The sequence below is a fragment of the Sapajus apella genome, unplaced genomic scaffold (assembly GCF_009761245.1).
Source record: "Sapajus apella isolate SASKATOON/1434 unplaced genomic scaffold, GSC_monkey_1.0 scaffold4, whole genome shotgun sequence".
NCBI lineage: Eukaryota > Metazoa > Chordata > Mammalia > Primates > Cebidae > Sapajus > Sapajus apella.
In genome coordinates, this window is record NW_022436944.1 from 52,656,733 (window position 1) to 52,679,660 (window position 22,928).

Sequence of the window (22,928 nt, forward strand, 5' to 3'; positions counted from 1 at the left end):
CACTGCACTCCAGGATGGGTGACAGAGTGACACCCTGTCTCAAAAAACAAAAAAGGAAGATGAAAAGATGGAATCTGGGGACAGAAGGAATAAGTGGGGGATGCAAAGGAATAGTCACCCCACTGCGGATGGAGCAGGCACAGTGGCCGCAGCCAGGTGCAAATCTTGGCCTTGAGCACCTCAGCCACGCTCACAGGGAGGACCACACCTGAGTCACTCGCCTGTTTTGAGGACCACGTGAGGTAGCATACATGAGAATACTGCAATACCATAAGAGGACAGGAAGGGTAACATCATCCATGAGGATGATGGCGAACCTCAGACCTGAATTCAGAAGCTGCTCCATTTGTTCCCCACAGGCCGGGGCTGGGCTGTCAAGGCTCAGCTAACTTCCCCTTCCCTGGCTCATATGCGGGGGAACTTCCCCCTTCCCCGTGGGATTCCCCAGTGGAATCCCAGATAACAAGTCTCAACTGCCTATTTAGTAATTTGATAACTGTTGACCACGTGGCTGTGTGTCAGGCTCTTTGCCAGGTACTGGGGACCCAGAGACTACCCAACAGGTCCAGTCACTCCCACGGGTCAGTGTGGCCTGTGAGATCCAGGCGGGAGGCCACGAAGTCCACCCTGAGCACAAGAACTAGAAGAGAGACATTTATACTGGAGGCAAAGGCGGCCTGCACACAGCTGTTCCCTAAGTTCCCTAAGATGTAACTGCCTGATCCCAAGAGGGTCAGGAAGGAGCCTCGGACACCTGTCCCCTCCCAGCCTGGGTGATGCCACAGTTCCTTCGACAAGGCGTTCTCTCCTCCCGTGGAGGGTGAGCTCCCTGAGGGGAGCCTGTCTCTCGACACCTTTGCATTCCCCAAAGCACCTGGTGTGGCATCTCGCTGAGTGGGAGCTTAACAAGTGCTTGCTGAATAATGCTCTAAAAATATGTATTAGAAAAACTCTAGACACCTGGACACAGGAGCAGTCAACAGAGGTGACAGGCAGTGCCCCGAGGGAAGGGGCTTCCTGCAAGTGAAGAGTTTGCCACGAACTAACCATCCAAACCCATGACCCAGGGCAGAACAGAGGCTCAGCTGGCTTTGCTGGCAAAGGAGTGCCTTCAGTGAGCTCGGCACGCTTTTTACGCAGAGGAAGAGCATGGTGGAGGGGCTTCCTCCTTCTGTTTCTTTCTACAGGACGACCAAGCTCAAACACAGGCGAAAGGTTCTGTTTGCAAAGCTCAACTTTCTCATCACCTACAGAGGAAAGCAGCTCTTCAAAATAACTCAACTACTTCCTTCTTTTTTGAGACAAGGTCTCACTTTGTCACCCAGACTGGAGTACAGTGGCATGATCATAGTTCATTTTAACCTCTAACTTCTGGGCTCAAGCAATCCTCCTGCCTCAGCCTCCTGAGTCACTGGGACCACAGGTGCACATCATCAAACCTGTCTAACTTTTTAATTTTTTGTACAGGTCTCACTCTTTTACCCAGGTTGGTCTTGAACCCCTGGCCTCAAATGATCCTCCTGCCTTGGCCTCACAAAGTGCTGAGGTTACAGGCAGGAGCCACTGTACGGGGCTTCAACTTCTAAGCTGTCAACCCTTGAACCTCAGCCTTGACAGTGTGGTTTGTCCTACCTTAAAATCGTTGATATGTGCGCCATAGTTCACACGTCCCATGTTCTCTACCAGAAGGTCCAGAGTGGCTCCAGCTTTCCCTGTTATGTTCAGAGTGATCACACTGTTTCGCTCAAGGACTCCCTGGGGAATCTGGGGGTTCAAGATCAAATGACAATTGAATTGAGGGTAAGAAGGTCAGCAAAGAGAGGCAGCATGCTCAGTTCATTTAGCATTCATTTTCTTGCCTTGAAGCGTCACCAGACTTGGAAAGAAATGCTTTGATAGCATTTTAGCCCAAGTTACAGGCCGGGTGGGAAAGCTCCCTAGTCACTGCTTCCTAAACAGGAAAATTGCCAGACACAGCTCAGAGCTCGGAACGGTCTAAGCTGGCTTCCTTTACGCCGGAATGTTTTACTGCACATCTACTTTTAGTGGAAACAGGAGGGAGGCAAAATTCCAGGGGAGGATTCTTATTAGAGGAGCTGCTTCATGTTCTGACGGCACAAAAGTCAGTCACACACAAAAAAACTGCTTCTAAACAACATGGAGAGAGAAGACAGAATCAGATAAACGAGATAAAATCAGAGAGTTAGGTGGAGTATTCTCACCTCAAAATACTTGACATGATGCATTAACCACGAAAATTATATAATAGAAAGAGGAAAAACAACAGGTATTTTATCAGCAACATGTTCCTTTTTAAAAGGTGAGACTTTTAAAATTGACCTTACAATAGTCGTAATTCACTAAGACAACACCCAAGTTGGAAGCAAAGAAACAGTCGCCATCAACAGAGCAGAATGTCTTAGAAATCTGCTCCCACTGAAATGAAAGCTGTTGATTACAAGAGAAGGGAAATATTTAAAGTCTTCTGAATACATTTTCTTGGCGAGGAAAATCTTTTCATGTGTTCCTTCCTGCGACCATTTCAGTGAGAGGACTGGAGGTCCCGCCATGTGTCTGATTTGTTATGAAACACAGTTCTTTGTGTATTTCGGCAATAATTGTCACGAGCAGTCCTTCAGACTATAACTTCTCATGCAGGATAAAGGCACAAAGTTCAACGAACTTTGTACGGTGGCAGTTACAAAACTGAATTGGAAATGGGACCCTTAAGGAGCAAAGAAGGCAGCACAATACCATCAGTCAGAGAAGGTCGGTTTTCATGGGGGAGACCCAGAAGGCTTCTCAGCGGGTGGGACATCAAGCACAGCCCTCTGGTTGAGATGGTGGGTAGGGTGTATTCCAGCAAAGGGCACATGCATGAGGCCTCACAGCAAGCCAGGGGCACAGCTAAGGGTCACCGACAAGAGGGGTGGAGCCCAGCGTGACGGCTCATGCCTGCAATCCCAGCAATTTGGGAGGCTGAGGCAGGAGGATCACTTGAATTCAGCAGTTCCAAGATCAGCCTGGGCAACATAGGAGGACCCTGCCTCTACAAAAAAAAAAATTAGCCAGGCATGGTGGTGCACCCCTGTAGTCTCAGCTACAAGGCAGGCCGAGATAGGGGGATCACTCAAGCCTTGGAGGTTGAGGCTTCAGTAAGCTGGGATCACACCACTGCACTCCAGGCTGGGCCACAAAGCAAGACCCTGTCTCGAAAAAGAAAAAAGGAAGATGATGATGGGTGGGGCCTGAGGTTGAACGAAGAGGTGAGCCAAGACCTCAAATGCTGTGTTAACAAGCGCAGGCTACTACTCATCCCCACCCTCACTGGGTCAACATGCCCAGTTCAGAGACGATCCTTACCCCGTCCACAGCAACATAGGCGCGATCATGGACTCCATTGAGGGGTGAAGAGAGAGGTGCTGAGTTGCTGCAATCTTGAGGAAGTGTTGTCCGGTACAGCACAAATCCATAATACTGGTTAGAAACGGATTTAAGGAAAAGACATCACTATTGCCATGCTTTGAAAGAGAACTTGGTTACCCTAGATCTGCATGAAGGCACTGTTCTGCAAACCGTAAGAAATGAAAATCTTCCCCCACCTCCAGAAAAATTCAGCTTGAAAAAGAAAACTGGCTTAAACTTTTAGGTCATCGAATATCTATCATAATAGTAAAATGCAAGGAAGCCCGCAGTGTCCTATCAAGCTTCCCTTTCCCATAAGAGGAACCTGGACCCTGAGTGCGTTAAGTTCCTTGCCCAGGGTTATACAGGGGATTATATTATATATAGCAAAAGTTATGGATGTTAACTCAAAAAACAAAACTAAGTAAAAGAAAAAACAAACAAAAAAACCAAGGTAAACAAACAGCAAAGCCAAGAGATGAGGTTCCGCTCAGCAAAAGTGTGGCAGTTTCTTGGGCTCAATCTGCTTTAACATACAAAACAAAAGGCAATGAGGGGGTGCAGTGGCATGCACCCATAGTCCTAGCTACTTGGGGGGCTAAATTGGGAGGATCTCTTGAGCCAGGAGTTCCAAGCTAGTATGGGCAACATAGCAAGACCCCATCTCTAATAATACAGGTATTGATCGACTTATGACCTATGCAACTTACGACCATTCGACTTTACGACCACAATCGCTAGCCAAGACTGCTCCGCGTCTGGCAGCGCAAACGTTGCCCAGCTGGGCATACGACAGTGCGGACCAGCTTCCGGCAGCACTACCATCTCCGCGTGCACATAGCCTACCCAACTTACGACCAAATCATGTTACAACCGGTCTGTCGGAACCAATCGTGGTCGTAAGTCGAGCACTAGCTGTAATAACAACAAAGTCCAACAGAACTGTTTTAAGTGGAGGAACGGGGGAAAGAAATAGTTAAGAGGCTCAACTGTAACTGACCACTGAGTCAGAAAATATTTTTAGATGCTGACATCCCTGGTCCAAAAGGAAAGCCCCAAACAATCAGCCTCGGCAGTAACGGCATCCACAGAATTATAGTTACTGCCTTTGCTTATTGACTTCCTGCTGTGGACATTATTAGCAGGGCAGAGCTGGGACAACATCCTGAGTTATGGAAGAGAATGCAGATAGAGATCCCGCATGGAACAGAGAAAAGGCTCCCAACTGCTAGGGCCCAGAAGGAAAGCAAGCAAGCTTCAAGCAAGCGGAAAGGTGACTGGGAGGAGCTGAGGAAAGCATTAATCTTCATTCCTGTGTTGCAGCAATGAGCTGAGCACAAGAAATGCTACGAACACCACACCAACTTTCTAGCATAAGAACACCTCCCGCCCAGACTCCACATCTCCATCTCCTTCTTGTTTATTTATTTACTTATTTTGAAAACTAGCTAAAGTGGTATGTTTCCTCAAGGGCTGAGGAAGACTTTGTCAAGGGCTTCCAGAAGGAGGGGTAGAAGCTGTGATGCTCCCCGGGCAGGTGTGGCTGAGGCTCAGGGGGTCCCTGCAGAGACACTGGGCTGAGCCCCACTCCCTGAAGTCTGTGCCCTTTGGGGCTTCTGCTGGAAACATATTCTGTGAACTTGCCCCAGATCTGAAATAGCCAGGGTCCAGGAAGCCCCACCCAATTTGAAAGCACTGGCCAAAGATCAGAAGGCAGAAGGGGTCTAAGAAAGAACACTGGCTGCACCTGTTCATAGAGTAACCTGGAACTCCCTCCCCAGGCTCCACGTGCTCTCGGATCATGTCTTGTCTGAAGTGCTCAACAGCCCTGTTAAGCACAGGCAAGTTCCTTTGAGAGATGTGGGTGCTAGGGCTGCAGAGCACCCTATACAGTGTTTATGGAACAGTAAATGTGTGTGGGTGGGGGGGCTTAATTATTCATGTATTACAAAATAGAATTGTCAGAATAAAATCACAGGTGTAAAAAGAGCAACTGAAGGCAAACTTCACTAAGATTAGACATGTTGTTATCATTTTGCCTTATGTTCAGACTTCTTCCAGAAGGTGATTGCCACAGAAAATCAGAAAGGAGGACGAAATCCTAAGTGATGAAGCTTAACGCTGCAGTGAAGGGACAAGCTGGCCTCACGGGCATCCTGATACGTTCTCTGAGAAGGACACATCACCTTTGCTGTGTTCAGGCCAAAAATGTTTTACTGAATCTAATTAGTGAGGGAAAGTCTACAAATACCCAGACTTTTTCAAAAATGTCTACAAATACCCAGACCTTTTCAAAAATGTCTACAAATACCCAGACCTTTTCTTTTTTTTTTTTTTTTTTTTGAGACGGAGTTTCGCTCTTGTTACCCAGGCTGGAGTGCAATGGCGCGATCTCGGCTCACCGCAACCTCCGCCTCCCGGGTTCAGGCAATTCTCCTGCCCCAGCCTCCTGAGTCGCTGGGATTACAGACACGCACCACCATGCCCAGCTAATTTTTTGTATTTTTAGTAGAGGAGGGGTTTCACCATGTTGACCAGGATGGTCTCGATCTGTTGACCTCGTGATCCACCCGCCTCGGCCTCCCAAAGTGCTGGGATTACAGGCGTGAGCCACCGCGCCCGGCCGCTACCCAGACCTTTTCTATGTCATGAGAGAGAGACTTAGGAAGAGTTTCAGATGGAAGAAGACTAAAGAGACAGTATAACTAAAGGCGGTGTGTGATTATGAGCGGCAAATGGATTGAGAAAACATTCAGCTGTAAAGGACATTATCGGAATGACCAGGGACACTTGAATATAAAATTTATGAGATAATGCGATTGGAGCAATGTTAAATGTCTTATGTGTGACCACTGCATTGTGGTCCTGCGGGATCATGTCCTTTTTCTTAAAAAACGTATGCTGTGGTATTTAAATGTGACGTGCCATGTGCTGACAACTCAAATGGTTAGAAGAAGAAAAGCAGCTGACTTTGTACACCCGTAGAGAACAAGGCAAGTAAAGCACTGTTAACAGTTGGTGAATCTAGGTAAAAAGTATATGGGTGTTTGTTGTACTGTTTTTGCAATTTTTTTTGGATTTAAAACTCTCCAAAACAAAACGCTGGGAAAAACTTTTAAAAAGTAAAGATGAGGCAGTGTCTGGAGATCAAACACACACATATACAAATACTAAAAAAAAAAAAAGAAAAAAAAAAAAAAGAAAAAAAAGATGTGCTCTGTTCTCTTCAAAAGCAGGAAAAATAATCTCAAAGAACTTAGTCTACCAAACAAACAAAACACAGTCCTTATGCCATTGAGCTAAGAACAGGCAAATAATTAAACTGTCTGTTTTGAGTATGAAAACAGTGATCTTCCACCGATGCCTAGTAATGAAGATTAGATTGGTCAGTGAACTCAATTTATAACTTGTACAGAATTATGCTGAAGCTGGTTGGGCTACCTCGTACATGAGTGAGAAGAAGTGGGGCCAAAAAATAGGCATGATCAGCCCACCATGCAGCCTGGAGCTAGAGAGAGCCTGGAAATTCATGGTTAACTTCCCTGGGATCGGATGCATTTGCTTCGCATTTTGGCCCCTGCACTCAGAATGGGCACTGCGAGGCAGTGTGGAAAACACAGAAAAAAAGGTGAGGCATTACCTTTGAAGGCCTACCTGTTTCACCTGGATAAATGTCAAGGGATAAAGGCTTTTGATGGGGCCAGAGGGGCACAGAATGTCCAGAGCTGCTTCCACTGTCTTTAACTGAAAAGAAACAAAAGCACCATTCACACACTGCGCCCCTCACTGGTCATCAGAGTAGAGAGTAGCGTCATTTCCCAATTATCAAAGATATCAGTAGGTTTGACCAAACCCCTAAATAAACCTAAATTGTTCAAATTCCACTCGGTGTTGCTTCCCAGTCTTCCTTAGTCCTCTCCATCTCCTCCCTAACTCCTGATGAAAACTATGAATGACGGTAGTCTTAAAAAAAAAGCTTCAAACATACCTATTCAGAAATTCTACCTGCTCAGAGATCTATAAAAGGCCCTTAAGATGAATGAACACCAAGGCTCAGATGCTGCCTCCTTATAAACCCTGTCTGAACACGCCCAAGTGAAGCAACTAAGAAGTAAAAGTAGTAACCAGAGGCCAATTACAACCAACTAAGATTAGAAATGCTATTATTATGTCACCTTAATATTTAATACCTCCTAGTTACTTCACCCTCCTCTGAACTTGTGTGTGGCCTGTTTTCCATGCCTGTATCATTTTTCAGTTGTTCGTCTTTGTCTTCCTCACCAGACTGTCAGCTCCTGAAGGATAAGATATGCTCTGTACTCAGTCCCAATGCCCAGAACATAGTAGATACCTGGTAAGTCTTTATTATGTTCAATCCAAAGGATTGTGTATTCTTGCAACCCAGGATAGTTATTCTGATGCAATAACAACAATAATAACAGCTATCAGTCATTGCATGCCTACACGCTCCAGGTGAGATACAGCGTTTTATAGGCACTAACTCACTGAATACTCACAACTACCCTGTGAGGCAGGTACTACTGTCCCTGTGTTGTGGACACTCAGAGAAGTCTACTCGAGTAATGACAGAGCCAGGATTTGGAGTTAGGTTTGGCTCCAAACTCCAGGATTTTCCATGACATAATACTGGTTAGAAATTTTGTTTTGTTTTGTTTGAGAGAGTCTCACTCTGTCATCCAGGCTGGCAGGCTGGGCTACAGTGGCGTAATCTTGGCTCACTGCAACCTCCTCCTCCTGGGTTCAAGAGATTCTCCTGCCTCAGCCTCCTGAGCAGGCATGTGCCACCATGCCTGGCTAATTTTGGTATTTTTTGTAGAGACAGGGTTTTACCATGTTGGCCAGGCTGGTCTTGAACTCCTGACCTCAGGTGATCCTTCTGCCTTGGCCTCCCAAAGTGCTGAGATTACAGGCGTGGGTCATCATGCCCAGCCCAGTTAGGAATTTTATAAACACTTTCCATGGTTACCTTGCTGATGTGCAGCATCAAGGAAAAAAATCTGATTTACAATTTCATCAAGCCAGTTACTCACATGGGTGTCTTCCAACCTGGACACTAAGAAATTCAACTCACGGTGAAAACTTTTTTCTATATAACTGTGTTCTACATAAACTTAATTCAGTTATATGCTGATTTGCTATCTTAAATTGTATATATTGATTTAAAAATGAAAAGTCATTTCTGCTCACACCATTTTCCTTCATGATAAACAGAATGTGCTTTTGGTACTAAGCAAGTTTTGTTTTAGCAATGTTGTTTTGAACATTTGGAGCTGTTTTCTGTTGCATAAAAATAGATTTGTCACGGCTCTGAAACAAACAAAGCAAACTTTTCCTTAGGTAGCTGTAGCGATGAGCAAGTGGAAGGTGTTCCCTTTACAAGACTGATTCAAGTCTGATCAATCTGAAGAAAGATCCCTATCAGAGAGAAAGACCATATTCTTTGTAGAATGTAGCGCATGTATCTGACATTAGGTGGAAAATGTTACAAGAACTCAAGCAACCAACCATGTCAAAGGGTTCCTTGAATGGAAAAATTACATAATCATGTTTGGCATTTTGCTTGAAGATAAAAACTTATGATACTATTTTAGGGTCTTGAGATTCTTAAGAAATAGGTAACGGTTCTTTTTTCTTTCTTGTGAGTTAATACATGTAGGAGTTAGGGATTATGAAGGGGGAAACCTGAAGACACAGATGGTCAAAACAAATTGACTTCGGCTGTGTCACTCCTCTGACTATTAAGTAAAACATCTCTTCTTTTTTACTTTTCCTAGAATACAGTGCCCCTAACTCCTATGTATGATTGATTTCTAGCTTTTCCCCTGATGTCTCTTTTAGCATATAAACCAGACCATAAAAACTAGGACATAACTTCGAGATGGAGGGTAGCATATAATTTAGGGCAGAGATTTATCAAAAGGCCACTGATTTTTGGAAATCCCTAAAAAAAAGTAAATTATGGAAAAGAGCCTTGCCAGCCAGAACAACGAGGTGGCATGCTATTTTCACAAAGGCCCTTGACACTGTTTTAACCACTGATAAGGGAATCAAGATGACCCAAATGATCCAAGAATGCCTTCTACTCCCACCCATGTCCCATCTGCTCATCCTGTCAACAAGCCTAAGTATCTTCTCGCCTCTATCTCCCCATTTTCCCAGAAACATCGTTTACCCCATCAGGTTCGCAGAAAACAAATTCGCAGAAAAATAACGAACCAAATCCTCCAGCACAGCACTTTCACTGACTGCCACTAAATTCCACTTTCTCATTCCCGTCTCACTTTCAATGTTTCTGTTATTTTTCTTTCCTTACCTTTCCCAGAGTGACCTTTCCATATGCAAACTTTGGTGTAGATGGAGGGACAGGACCTTCTGGTACTTTTTCAAACTATAAACCAGAGTAGAAAAAGAGAGAAGAGAAAAAAAGCTGTTAAACCTTCAGAAACATGTTCATTTATTTTTCAAAAGGAAGGTCGAAGGCTCGAGAGTATCAGTGCTTTTTTGGAAAATCAAAGGAACTGGAGACTTCTAAGTGTGTCTGTGTTTTAAGCTTCAGGAATCATCCAGATCATTATAAACTGAAAGACCTTAAAACAAAAGAGCAAAAACAAGTAGAGAGAATGGGCGTAAACAGCAGAAGGCCGGGAAGTGGGAGGTAAGAAGAAAACAGGAACATGACAGACAGACTCTGAAGGGAGATAGCCTAGCATAGGAAAAATATTAATCTTATTGCTAAAGTGCTGTGTAATGTTAAATCTACTGTGGTTACGAGAGAGAATATTTCTACATATTATCATGAAACATATAATAAAGTATTTAAGGATAAAGTCCGTGATATGTATGCAGTCCTCCAATGATATAGAAAACACACACACACACACACACACAGAGAGAGAGAGAGAGAGAGAGAGAGAGAGAAGAAACAAGTCTATGCACAAGTGATGAATCCAGGTGGAGAATCTATAAAAGCGTGTGTGTGTGTGTGTGTGTGTGTGTGTGTGTGTGTGTGTCTCTGTGATGGAGTTTCACTCTTGTTGCCCAGGCTGGAGTGCAATGGTGTGATCTTGGCTCACCACAACCTCTGCCTCCCGGGTTCAAGTCATTCTCCTGCCTCAGACTCCCGAATAGCTGGGATTACAGGCATGCATCACCACACCTGGCTAATTTTATATTTTTAGTAGAGATGGGGTTTCACTATATTGGCCAGGATGGTCTCGATCTCTTGACCTCAGATGACCCACCTGCCCAGGCCTCCCAAAGTGCTGGGATTACAGGTGTGAGCCACCATGCCCAGTACATTTTAAAGTTATTTAATTCTTCCTATTTTTGCTGCTTCTGCTCTCTAAGTAATATAAGTGTACTGCTATTTCTTATCATTGATTTCTTTAACACTTGACAGTATACCCCAGAAGGTGAAGTCAGTTTATCTTCCTTTCTTGTTATTATGGTGATATAACCATTTTCAGCTTCTCCCCTAGTTACCTTTGTACCTTTAAAATAATATCCTTATATCTGTATTTCTTAGTTCCATCAATGAGCATATGACCCTTTGTGTCCACGTGTTTTAAGACAAAGCTACCTGCATCCTTCCCTGAGCTCTCCTCCACACTTCACCTTCACACCATGAGCTGTACTTTTACACTGTCAAGGTTAAAACCATCTGTCCTGCTCAGGTGGTGATTTAGGCCTGTAATCCCAGCACTTTGGGAGGCAAGGCAGGAAGATCGCTTGAGCCCAGGAGTTTGAGACCAGCCTGGGTAACATAGGGAGACCCCATCTCTACAAATTTTGTTTTCAAAAGTAGGCATGATGGCATAGGCCTGTGGTCCCAGCCACTTAGGAGGCTGAGGTGGGAAGATCCTTGAGCCCAGGAGGTCGAGGTTTCAGTGACTCACGATCATGTCACTGCACTCCAGACAGGGTGACAGAACAAGACCTTGTCTCAAAAACAAACAAACAAACAAACACTGTCTTATAGCCATAAGTCCTGTCTTTGTCTGGATATTGACTTTATATTGACTTTGAATTCAAAATCAACCAACAGTACTCACAATATAATTGTATAAATATTGGCCTCTATACAGCTAAATGGTCTATACTATGACGGTATGCTCTGTCTTGCTCAGCTTTTTGTATTCTTTCACCTATTCCTGTGGTTTCTAATTGCCCTTCTTTTTTTCTGCCTGGTTTTAGCTCAACACCTCTTTAGGTTATTCCAGGTATCCAAGGGTAGTGTCAAGTTTCTCCAAATACCTCCTCTTTCTCCCCTAGAAAACGCCTACTTGGAATTCTCAGTCTTCCTGCTCCAAGAGACTGACTCCCCTCTCCAAATGATATTCGGAGACTTCCCTTCATTATTCTCCTGGCTTTAGCTCCTGTTTCTAGGATCTCATGACTTCCTCCAATGGAGCACAATCTCAAGTAACTTCCTAAGAACTGGCATGTGGGGGTAAACCTGAAGCTCTGAATGTCACAGTTCGCTGATAGGTTGGAAGGGCATAGAATTGTATGTTGAAAATCATCTTCCCTCACAATGTCAAAGGTACTATTTTATTGTCTTCTATCATGTAGTGTGGCTCATGCCAATCTTATTCTTGTTTCTTTGAAAGGGAAAGGGACTGGCTTTTTGTCTCCAGAGCCATACTGCCTCTTTTTTTTGTTTTGTTTTGTTTTTTGAGACTGAGTCTCACTCTGTCACTCAGGCTGGAGTGCAGTGGCGTGATCTCCATTCACTATAACCTCCAACTCCCGGGTTCAAGCGATTCTCCTGCCTCAGCCTCTTGAGTAGCTGGTGCTACAGGCGCACGCCACCATGCCTGGCTAATTTTTGTATTTTTAGTAGAGAAGAGGTTTCGTCATGTTGGCCAGGCTGGTCTCGAACTCCTGGCCTCAAGCGATCTGCTCACCTTGGCCTCCCAGAGTGCTGGGATTATAGGAGTGAGCCATAACGCCCGGCCCTCTGTCAACTCTTTATTCTCACTGTCCTAAAATTTCCAAATGAAACATCTGATTATTTATCTTCTTTACATTCATTATGTTCAACAACTCAGAGATCCCTTTCAATCTTGGAAAAATTCTGTATTATTTCTTTGACATTTTTTTCTCCAATTTTTTCTTTCTTATAAGAACAACTTGGACATCCTAGATTGTTCCTCGTCATCTCTTATGTTTTGTGATTTCTATCTCTGTATTCTGGTTCTAATTTCTAGGAGATTCTTCTTAATATCAAAGAACTCTTGTTCTCTGGTAGCTTCTTTTTCAAAGTACCCCATTCTTATCTTATGGATGTAATATACCTCTGAAGGATATAAACTTGACGGATTTTGCTTTTTTTTTTTTTTTACTTAAGATCTCTCCTGTCCCATGAATTCTTTGTTGCCTCTAGAGTCACTTTCCTGTTTATTTCATCTTGGTCTTTCTCTTTCCTGTTGGAGGTCTGGTGGTTGTCCTCAGTGTCTGGCCATGCTTGGTTGTTCATTCCTATTCAATGGTGGTGCGAATGAATGTCCCAACATCTGCATAACTGTCCTCTCTCTTGACGGTCCTGCTCTGTGTACAGGAGCAGGGCTTATACTCTGGGGTGTTTTTTGTTTTTTTGGGACAAAGTTTTTTTTTGGGGTTTTTTTTTTTTTTTTTTGAGACAAAGTTTTGCTCTTGTCACCCAGGCCAGAGTGCAGTGGCATGATCTCAGCTCACTGCAACCTCTGCCTCCTGGGTTCACGTGATTCTCCTGCCTCAGCCTCCTGAGTAGCTGGGAATACAGGTGCCCGTCACTGCACTCAGCTAAGTTTTTTTTTTTTGTGTATTTTTAGTAGAGACGGGGTTTCATCAGTTGGCCAGGCTGGTCTTGAACTCCTGACTTCAGGTGATCCACCTGCCTAAGCCTCCCAAAGTGCTAGGATTACAGGTACGAGCCACTGCACCCAGCTCTGGGGGTTTTGTTTTAGGGTGCTTTGGCACAATCAGATGTAATGTGGAGGGTCTTTAATCTAGGGCTGTTTACCTTTTTTTAATGTTTTAAGGAACCCCTCTGGTTTTCGGTAGAAAGATGCCTCCCTGATGGATGGTCTGTGTTTGAAATTGAGGTGAAGGAGTGGAGGACCTAACAGAAAATACGTAAGTTTTAATTAACCTTCTCACTGTCAGCTCCATTTCATTCCTATCCTTTACCACTCGTGTATTTCAAGGACCTGGCTCTCCATGTTTTTTTGAGATCAGTCTACTCACCGCTCTCTGTTCCCGTAACTCCGTTCCACACTCACTAGGGACCGAGACTTCCTTATCCTCAGTCGCCACAGATTCTTTTGAAATCTGTCATGCACAAACAACTCCTGTCTTACTGCCTCCATTTTTAAAAGGATTCTCATTTTTTGAAAGAAGTAACGTTTGGAAGAGAGAGATAAGGAGGTGGTCAGTTGGCCATCGTGTACTGGAAAGTGCTTTGTACCCACAATATTCTATGAATCTATATCTCTGTGAAAGTTTAAAAATATTAAAAAAGGGATAAATGTGAGGCCAAAGAATTACTATAGATCTTAGAAAGTGAAAAATGTATTAAGATCTCTTTTCCCACTTTCCCTCGACCACATTCCTCCATTAGCTGTTTACCCAACACTCCCTCTTTCACTCTCCATTCTGGCCAATAAAAGCAGAAAACAGGCCGGGCGCGGTGGCTCACGCCTGTAATCCCAGCACTTTGGGAGGCCGAGGCGGGTGGATCACGAGGTCAAGAGATCGAGACCATCCTGGTCAACATGGTGAAACCCCGTCTCTACTAAAAATACAAAAAATTAGCTGGGCATGGTGGCACGTGCCTGTAATCCCAGCTACTCAGGAGGCTGGGGCTGGAGAATTGCCTGAACCCAGGAGGCGGAGGTTGCGGTGAGCCGAGATCGCGCCATTGCACTCCAGCCTGGGTAACAAGAGCGAAACTCCGTCTCAAAAAAAAAAAAAAAAAAAAAAAAAAAGCAGAAAACACAAATTCACAAAGAGGGACCCGAGAGCAGGATGATTTGTTTCCTGAGGTTCCCTACTTACCTGTGCATATTAGTGACCCTGTCACATTTCTCTTAAAGTTCAAAGAGGATTCCGATTTCACTAGGACTGCAACCTTTTCAACCACACTGAAAAAAGGTCCTTGTATGGACACAGTTGTTTTAACCTACATTCAGCTCACTTTGATGCAGTGCGTAGCTGTGTGTACTGTCATCTCAGGTACTACTTCTAAAGGCTCTCATACTTAGTTGTTCTATTTCCTCTTTATAGATAATAAGACTGAGGAACTGGATCAAGATTACAAAGAGAACAAGCGAGGGGGCTGGTACATGACTCTGAGTCTAGTGTTGTTCCCACTGCTTCCTGCTCCGCCCTGCCTCCTTACTGTTGTAACAATAGAATAGAAAGTTTGTTAGGTCGATTCCTGCTGACAAGTCGTGGTAATAAATAAATAGACAGATAGATAGAAAGTTTATTAGTTCGGGTGCAGTAGGCTCACACCTTAATCCCAGCACTTTGGGAGGCCAAGGCAGGTGGATCACCCGAGGTTAGGAGTTCGAGACCAGCCTGGCCAACATGGCAGAACTCCATCTCTACTAAAAATACAAACAAATTAGCCAAGCATGGTGGTGCGCTCCTGTAGTCCCAGCTACTTGGGAGGCTGAGGCAGGAGAATTGCTTGAACCCAGGAAGTAGAGGTTGCAGTGAGCTGAGATCGTGCTACTGCACTCCAGCCTGGGTGACAGAGCAAGACTTCGTCTCAAAAAAAGAAAAAAAAAAGCAAGTTTATTCACCCACAATTCCACAACCAAATGAAAACAACCCCTAAAGTCACCACGAAACCTCTTCTCTCCCAGTTTCCCTCGTTGACTCTCCCCTTATGTGTACATATAACATAAACTTAAGAGATAATTTTGTAATTTGCTCCTGCCACTTACCAAAAGTATTTTTGACATGATTAAATATTGAAAACAATTTTCCCAGCCGGGCGTGGTAGCTCACGCCTGTAATCCCAGCACTTTGGGAGGCCGAGGCAGGTGGATCGCCTGAGGTCAGGAGTTCGAGACCAGCCTAATCAACATGGTGAAACCCCGTCTCTACTAAAAATACAAAAAAATCAGCCGGGATGCACCTGTAATCCCAGCTACTCGGGAGGCTGAGGCAGGAGAATTGCTTGAACCTGGGAGGCGGAGGTTGCAGTGAGCCAAGATTGTGCCATTGCACTCCAGCCTGGATGACAGAGCAAGACTCTGTCTCAAAAAAAAAAAAAAAAAAAAAAAGAAAAAAAGAAAACAATTTTACTTATTGCGTATTATAGTGCTTTGTGTGGCTATGACAGCATTTCATAATTCTCCCTCCTATGTTAGAAGCTGAATTATTTCCAATTTTGATATCATAAATATCAAAATGTATAAGTTACAACAAACAACTTCATGTCTGTAGCACTGTCCTTCTTTTAAATTTTTATTTTTTAAAAGCCCTGAGCATGGGGTGATTAGGTCAAAGGATATGAGTATTTTACATGACTCTTAAAATAGTGTATACCCACGTTTTCACCAAGTATCCATACTTGTTTATATCCTTTACTCATTTTCTATGTAGATCTTGATATTCTGATCAGTGGTATTAGCTCATTATAATATAGATATTAAGTTTTCACCTGTCCCATTTACTACAATTTTCTGACTTTTCATTTTAATACTGATTTTTCATTGATACTAGTTTATCATATAGCAAAATCCTCATCTTTACCTTAGCTGATTAATGTTTCAGAAAAGAAATGAATATACCAAAATGCTATACTTCTAAACCATTCTTTTTTCATAATAATTTGTGCTTTAATCATACTTCTCAGACCAATGGCAAATGTTGCTTCTCATCAAAGTTAGTTGGACAAATTCAACATAGAAAGCTGCTCTTTTCCCTGTGGAATCCACTAGATTCAATGGTCACCAGCGTTTCCTTCACCAAGACCGCTAATGTTTTCATACATTCACCCAACAAACGCTTATTAAGAAAGTGCTTTGTATCAGGTCCTATGCTTGGTACTAGACTTATAAATAGCTCCTATTCCAGAGAGTGAGAAATGTGTATAAACCAGCTATATTAACATACTATGAAAAGTGGTATTTCCAATAGCAAGACACAGAATCCACCTAAAATGCTAGGCTGGATAAAGAAAATGTGGTAGGTATACACCATGGAATACTATGCAGCCATAAAAGGAATGAGATTATATCCTTTGCAGCAACATGGATAGCGCTGGAGGTCATTATCTTAAGCAAACTAATTCAGGAACAGAAAACCAAACACCACACCTTCTCACTTAGAAGTGGGAGGTAAATGATGAGAACACATGGACACAAAGAGGGGAACAGACACTGGGGCCTACTCAAGGGTAGTAGGTGAGAGGAGGGAGAGGATCAGAGAATGACCTATCAGGTACTATGCTTATTGCCTGGGTGACAAAATAATCTGTATACCAAACCCTGTGATGCACAGTTTACCTACACAACAACCTTGCACATGTACCCATGAACCTAAAAGAAGAGCTAAGGAAAAAATAAAAGAAAAGTAGTGTTTAAAAGATTTCTACAATATAAGATAGTGACAGAAAAAAAAATGTGACTAACTCAGCTAACAGGGCGGTAAGAAGACTCTGCAGATAAGGTAACTGAGGTGTGTCTTCATTTCCAGGTGAATAAAGGCAGAGGGTGCAGAGACCGGGAGGTATAAACAGCGCTGTCTCATTCATGGAAGTGTATATAGCTCCATCTTAAAGCCAGGGAGTCACGTCTAAGAAGGGAGAATTGAAAGATGAGGATGGAGAAATACAGGGGCCAAGTCAATGGTAGGTATCTGACCGCATCAGTGTTTTAGATGTTACGCTTGATCTTAGCTGAAAGGTTGAGAAGGGATCGCATCGGTGTTTTAGAGAAATCATTCCGGAAGATGGATTAGAAAAGCCAACTCTACAGGAAGAGACCAGTACTAAGAGTGCAGGTGGCAGTTTAAAAGACTGTGTAACAGTTGCTAAATAATATTCCCTTTCTCATCTGTAACCATCAGACATAAAACACTGGTTTTTGCCAGCACCATGCATCAGCAAGAGACAGCTGGGCCTGCCCATCAAGCCAATGTCATGCCAGTCATAAACAGGGCAGGATGATCCATCAGCCGGTGTAGACAGATCCTGGATTGAATTTCAAACTTCATTAAGCTTTTGAAGTACTGAAAAATCACTGTGGCTGTTCTCCCATCCCCTCTTCACCACTCAGCCCCGTTACTACCTTTGGGAATACCAGAATCCACTCCAATTATCAAGTCCTCAACTACCACTTGATTAATTTCTACAGTGACCCATTTCCAAAAATCCAGTGGAACTCTTACCTTGATGGAATCCCTATAAAGAACAGAAAGAAAACTCTGAAAACGGGTAAGTTGATTTGATAGCATATGAAAATAAACTCACCACTGCCCCTCTCAGGAATCAGTAGGGAAGAGGAGGTCGCTGCCCTACATTTTCATGGTTCGTCCTCGAGGTCAAAGTGTTAACCATGTCTGGTTGACTTTTACCCACACCAAAGAAGCGACCTTTTAAAATGCAAATGTCATGAGCTTTGCCATGCCTTGAAGATTCATATGAAGGGAGCTGCCTGGGGGCCTTCACCACTGCACGCAGGCTTATGCAGCTTGCTGGAAGATTATTCCCAGGATCCCATGTCAGTGAAATATATTGTCCATCACCACCTAATGTACTCTAGAAATGGATTAAAGAGGAGGCCTATTCCACTTTTAAAGTCTTTGATGAAGGAAGTAGCCAGGTGGAGCTATATATAGGGGGTATTTGCCATCCGATTTCCTTTCCCTGATGCAAGCAAATATTTTGAAGATCATTTAACAAATGAGCTAATTGAATGTCCAAAAAGTCTTATAAGAAAGAGCCCTCTGGCTGGGTGCGGCAGCTCACACCTGTAATCCCAGCACTTTGGGAGGCCAAGGCGGGTGGATCACTTGTCAGGAGTTCAAGGCCAGCCTGGCCAACATGGTGAAACTCCATCTCTACTAAAAATACAAAAATTACCCATGTGCACTGGTGCATGCTTATAATCCCAGCTACTTGGGAGGCTGAGGCAAGAGAATCATTTGAACCAGGGAAGAGGTGGAAGTTGCCTAGGGAACAGAGCAAGGCTCTGCTTCCAAAAAAAAAAAAGAAAGAAAGAAAATTTTAAAAGTATATTTTATTTATATTTTATATTTTTAAACATATATATTATAAGCTATTGAATTGCAATATAGTTATATATCATATATCAATAGTTACATATATCATAAGCCATTGAATATACATTTTAAAAAATATATATATCATAAGTTATTGAATTACATTCATTTCTTTTTTTTTTTTTGAGACGGAGTTTCATTCGTCATACAGGCTGGAGTGCAATGGCGCGATCTTGGCTCACTGCAACCTCCGCTTCCTGGGTTCAGGCGATTCTCCTGCCTCAGCCTCCTGAGTAGCTGGGACTACAGGCATGCACCAGCACACCCAGCTACTTAGACATAACATCTATCTAAGCCATTCCTAATTCCTTTACCCTCAGAATCTCTGATAGAATAAACATTTGTTACCTCGAGCTACTAGGTTTAGGGGCACTTTGTCACATGGCAATAGGCAGGGAGAAAACAAATTTCCCTTGAACATTCATATTCACAATCAGCCCTTGGATATATTTGCAGCCAAAATTCACATTGCATCTGTAGTACAAAAAACCCCCTCAACTTAAGATTTTAATTTAAAATGTAGTGTTCCCTGGTGCCTGCCGGAAGCAAATGCTAATTCTCTCTGAAAGAACCCATGTTCACCCCAAATCTCAAATAATTCCTAAAGATAAAAGTTCCACGAGTGAGCCCAGGAGTTCAATACCATCTTAGGCAACACAGTGAGACCTGAGTCTACAAAATTTTAAAATACATTAGCCAGGCATGGTGGCACATGCCTGTAGTCCCAGCTCCTCAGGAGAATCACCTGAGCCTGGGAGGCTGAGGTTGCAGTAAGCCATGACTGCACCACTGCACTCCAACCCCGGGCGACAGAGTGAGACCCTGCCTCTAACAACAACAGCAACAAGAAGTTCCAAGAAATTAAGCTCAGTCAAAATCACAACACACACAAAGAAACAAGGCATCATGAGCAAAAGCTTACAGAAACAACAAAAAGCAGAATGAGTCACAGAAAGACTCTGCATACTAGAATGATCACATGGAGATAAATAACAGAAATATCTCTTGTATGTTTAAAGAAATAAAAGAACATGTGCAGGTATTGATCGACTTACGACCTATGCAACTTACAGCCATTCGACTTTACGACCACAATCGCGAGCCACGACTGCTCCGCGTCTGGCAGCGCAAACGTTGCCCAGCTGGGCGTACGATAGTGCGGACCAGCTTCCGGCAGCACTACCATCTCTGCGTGCACCATTTCAACTGTACACATAGTCTACTCAACTTACGACCAAATCGTGTTACGACCGGTCTGCCGGTCCCAATCGTGGTCGTAAGTCGAGCACTAGCTGTATACATAAGAAAAAAGCAAGAGAATTTAAAAATGGCCGAATAAAATTAGAATTGCCAAGGTTAACTTATAGAATGAAAAATACAATTTAATAATTCAATGGAAAGATTTTAATCTCAGAATTTATAGCTGCTAAAGAGAACACAACAATTGAAGAACATATCTGAAGATCATCAGCATGCCACACAGAGAGAAAGAGATTGTGAAACGTGGAGGCTAGAATCAGAGAGTCTAACAAATATCTAACTGAAGCAAATATTTGAAGAGATAATGGCATAAAATTTTTAGGACTAGTGGAAAAAGCCAAGCCACAAGTTCCAAAACTACCAAGTGGGATAAATGAAAAGGAAGTCACACATAGATTCATCACAGAGAAACTACAGAACGCCAAATATAAAGAGAAAATCTTAGAAGCTGCCCAAGAGGAAAGACAGATTATCTTCAAGAGAGTGGCGGAGTACAGTTAACTGACTTCTTAGCAGCAATGATCGAAGTCTGAAGTCAGTATGCTGAGGGAAAACTATCAATCTAGAAAAACTATGTTTTGAGGCCAGGCACAGTGGCTCATACCTTTGGGAGGCTGAGGCAGGTGGATCACCTGAGGTCAGAAGTTCAAGACCAGCCTGGCCAACATGGTGAAACCCCATCTCTACTAAAAATACAAAAATTAGCCAGGTGTGGTGGCACACACCTGTAATACCAGCTACTTGGGAGAATGACTTAAAGCTGGAAGGGAGAGGTTGCAGTGAGCCAAGATCTCACCATTGCACTGCAGCCTGGGCGACAGAGTGAGACCCTGTCAAAAAAAGAAAGAAAGAAAGGAAAGGAAAAGAAAAATTGCATTTTGAAAATGAGGGTGAAAAAAAATTTTCAGACAAAGAAAATATCATTTGCTCAGTAAATGAAATTCTAAATATACTTCAGACAGAAGGAGGGTGATCTCAGATGCAAAGACTGAGCTGCAAGGAGGAACAAAAGATAAAGGAAGTGTGTTCCCGGGACAAAGGAACCAGAGCTTTGTCTCAAACTGTGCATTCATGTAACCACTGCCCACTCTACATCTCCACTAGGACATACACTAGACAAGTCAAACTGCACAGCCAAAACACAACTCCTGATCTTCCCCCACATAAACGGCAACTCCGTGTATGAGTTGCCATTGAAGACATTTTAGCGTCACCCGACTCTCCTTTCTTTCATACTCCCCATCCGAAAATTGTATCAGCACTACTTTCATAACATATTCTGAAACTGCCTAGTTCCTACTACCTTCACAAGCCACAGTCACCTCTCACTGAGATGGCTGCAAAAGCCACCTAATTGGTCTTCCTACTCTACCCTTGCTCTGCCTCCCTGAGTCTAGTCTCAACACGGCAGTTGGAATCTGCTTTAACAGAATCTGCTTTAACAACAGCTCTGCTCAACTCCACAACAGGTTCCCATTCATTCAGAGGAACAGCCAAAGTCTTACGATGACCTGCAATGCCCCATGTGATCAGTTCCCCCTCTCTCTCCCCGACCTCATCTCCTACTTCTCACCCCTTCATTTACTGGGCTCCAGCTACACTGGCCTCCTTGCTAGTCTTTAAAAATGCCATATACCTTCCCAGCTTCTCACTGGCTGAATTCTGCCTGGCATGCCCTTGTCCAGGTGGAGATATCCCACATGGCTCTCTCACCACCTTACAGGTTTTGTTCGAGCTCCACCTTCTCGGGAAAGCCTACATATACTAAGCAGCTAAAACTGCACCTGGCACATAGAGTACTTGATAAATATTTGTTAAATCCTTTGCAAGTAAATGAACTATGTGGGTCAAGTGACATACTATCTGAAGCCATTATAGTGATGACCTACGGGTTTTATTTTTTAAGGAGAACTAAAATACATGAACGCTAAACCCAGAGAATTAAAATAGTTGACAGTAATAACATACAAATCAGGAGGGGTGTAACTGGAGTTACAGCGAGTTAAAGAGGGAGGCATATGGGGGAAGTAAAGATATTGATTAATTTTAAACTGTTACAAGACACCCAGACACAGGAGTGCACATTGTTGGAACCTGCTGCCTAAAACCGAGCAAAACGAATTTCTGGTGATAGAGGTGAGGACAGCCGTGAGCTCAGGGAGGGTGTTAAAGACTAGAGAGAAACATGAGAGGGCTTCGGGGGAGCTGCGTGCTGGTTACAGGGCTGTGCTCCCTTTATCTAAATTCACTGCTCTGTATTTATGAGTTGTTCTTTTCTGGGGGTATATATATGTCACACTTAAATGGGTAACCACTAAAAAAAAATTAGAAAGCAGTCAATTACTTCCAAAGTACAAGAGGCGGGAAAGAAATAAGAGAAAAAAAAACACATCAAACCTCAAAGAATCTAAAAGAAAGCAGTCAGGGGAAAGAAAAAGTCAAAAAGGTAAACAAACAGAAAGTATAAAATAACTGAAATTAATCTATGTACATCAGGAAGTACAATGAGTGAGAATGAATAAATATACAAGTTAAAAGACAAAACATTTCAAACTAGAGATTTTAAAACATCAGTTACATCCTATTTATAAGAGATATATGTAAAAAGAACAAAGGATATAAAAAGGTTGAGATTAAAGCAATGGAAAAGATAGCCCAGATAAATACCAACCAAAAGTATGTAGGTAAATGGTGTTAATTAACAACAGACAAGAAAAAAAAAAAGAGGGGGTTGGGGGCTTCCAGGAAAAAGCCTTATTAGAAATAGAGGGTTATATAATCCCTTTACTATTAAGTACTGAAGGATTTAATTCTGAATTTGCCCACCTAATAACATAACCTCAGAACTGGCAGAGCTACAAGGGGGAACACATGAGGGCAACTCTCACTAACTAGGAGACTAAGCTGACAGAAACAGAGGAAGCAGATCAGCGACATCAATGGCACCATTAATAAACTTCATC

At 43.1% G+C, this 22,928-nt stretch overlaps 1 protein-coding gene across 4 annotated transcripts in view; it reads right to left on the reverse strand.

Annotated features, from left to right (window-relative positions):
- Positions 1–22,928, reverse strand: part of GLB1 (galactosidase beta 1) — a 95,560-nt gene that overhangs the window by 24,599 nt on the left and 48,033 nt on the right. For 3 of the 4 annotated variants that reach the window (XR_004265549.1, XR_004265548.1, XM_032268835.1), the window contains exons 11-14: positions 9,740–9,814; positions 7,060–7,149; positions 3,364–3,477; positions 1,633–1,764 (exon numbers count right to left, since the gene is read on the reverse strand). Coding sequence is in view for 2 of the 4 variants with exons in the window: in XM_032268835.1 (XP_032124726.1) it covers positions 1,633–1,764; positions 3,364–3,477; positions 7,060–7,149; positions 9,740–9,814 (411 nt within the window). In the remaining 2 variants the exon portion in view is untranslated. The remainder of the gene's footprint in view (positions 1–1,632; positions 1,765–3,363; positions 3,478–7,059; positions 7,150–9,739; positions 9,815–22,928) is intronic. The other variant, XM_032268844.1, reaches the window with a different exon arrangement.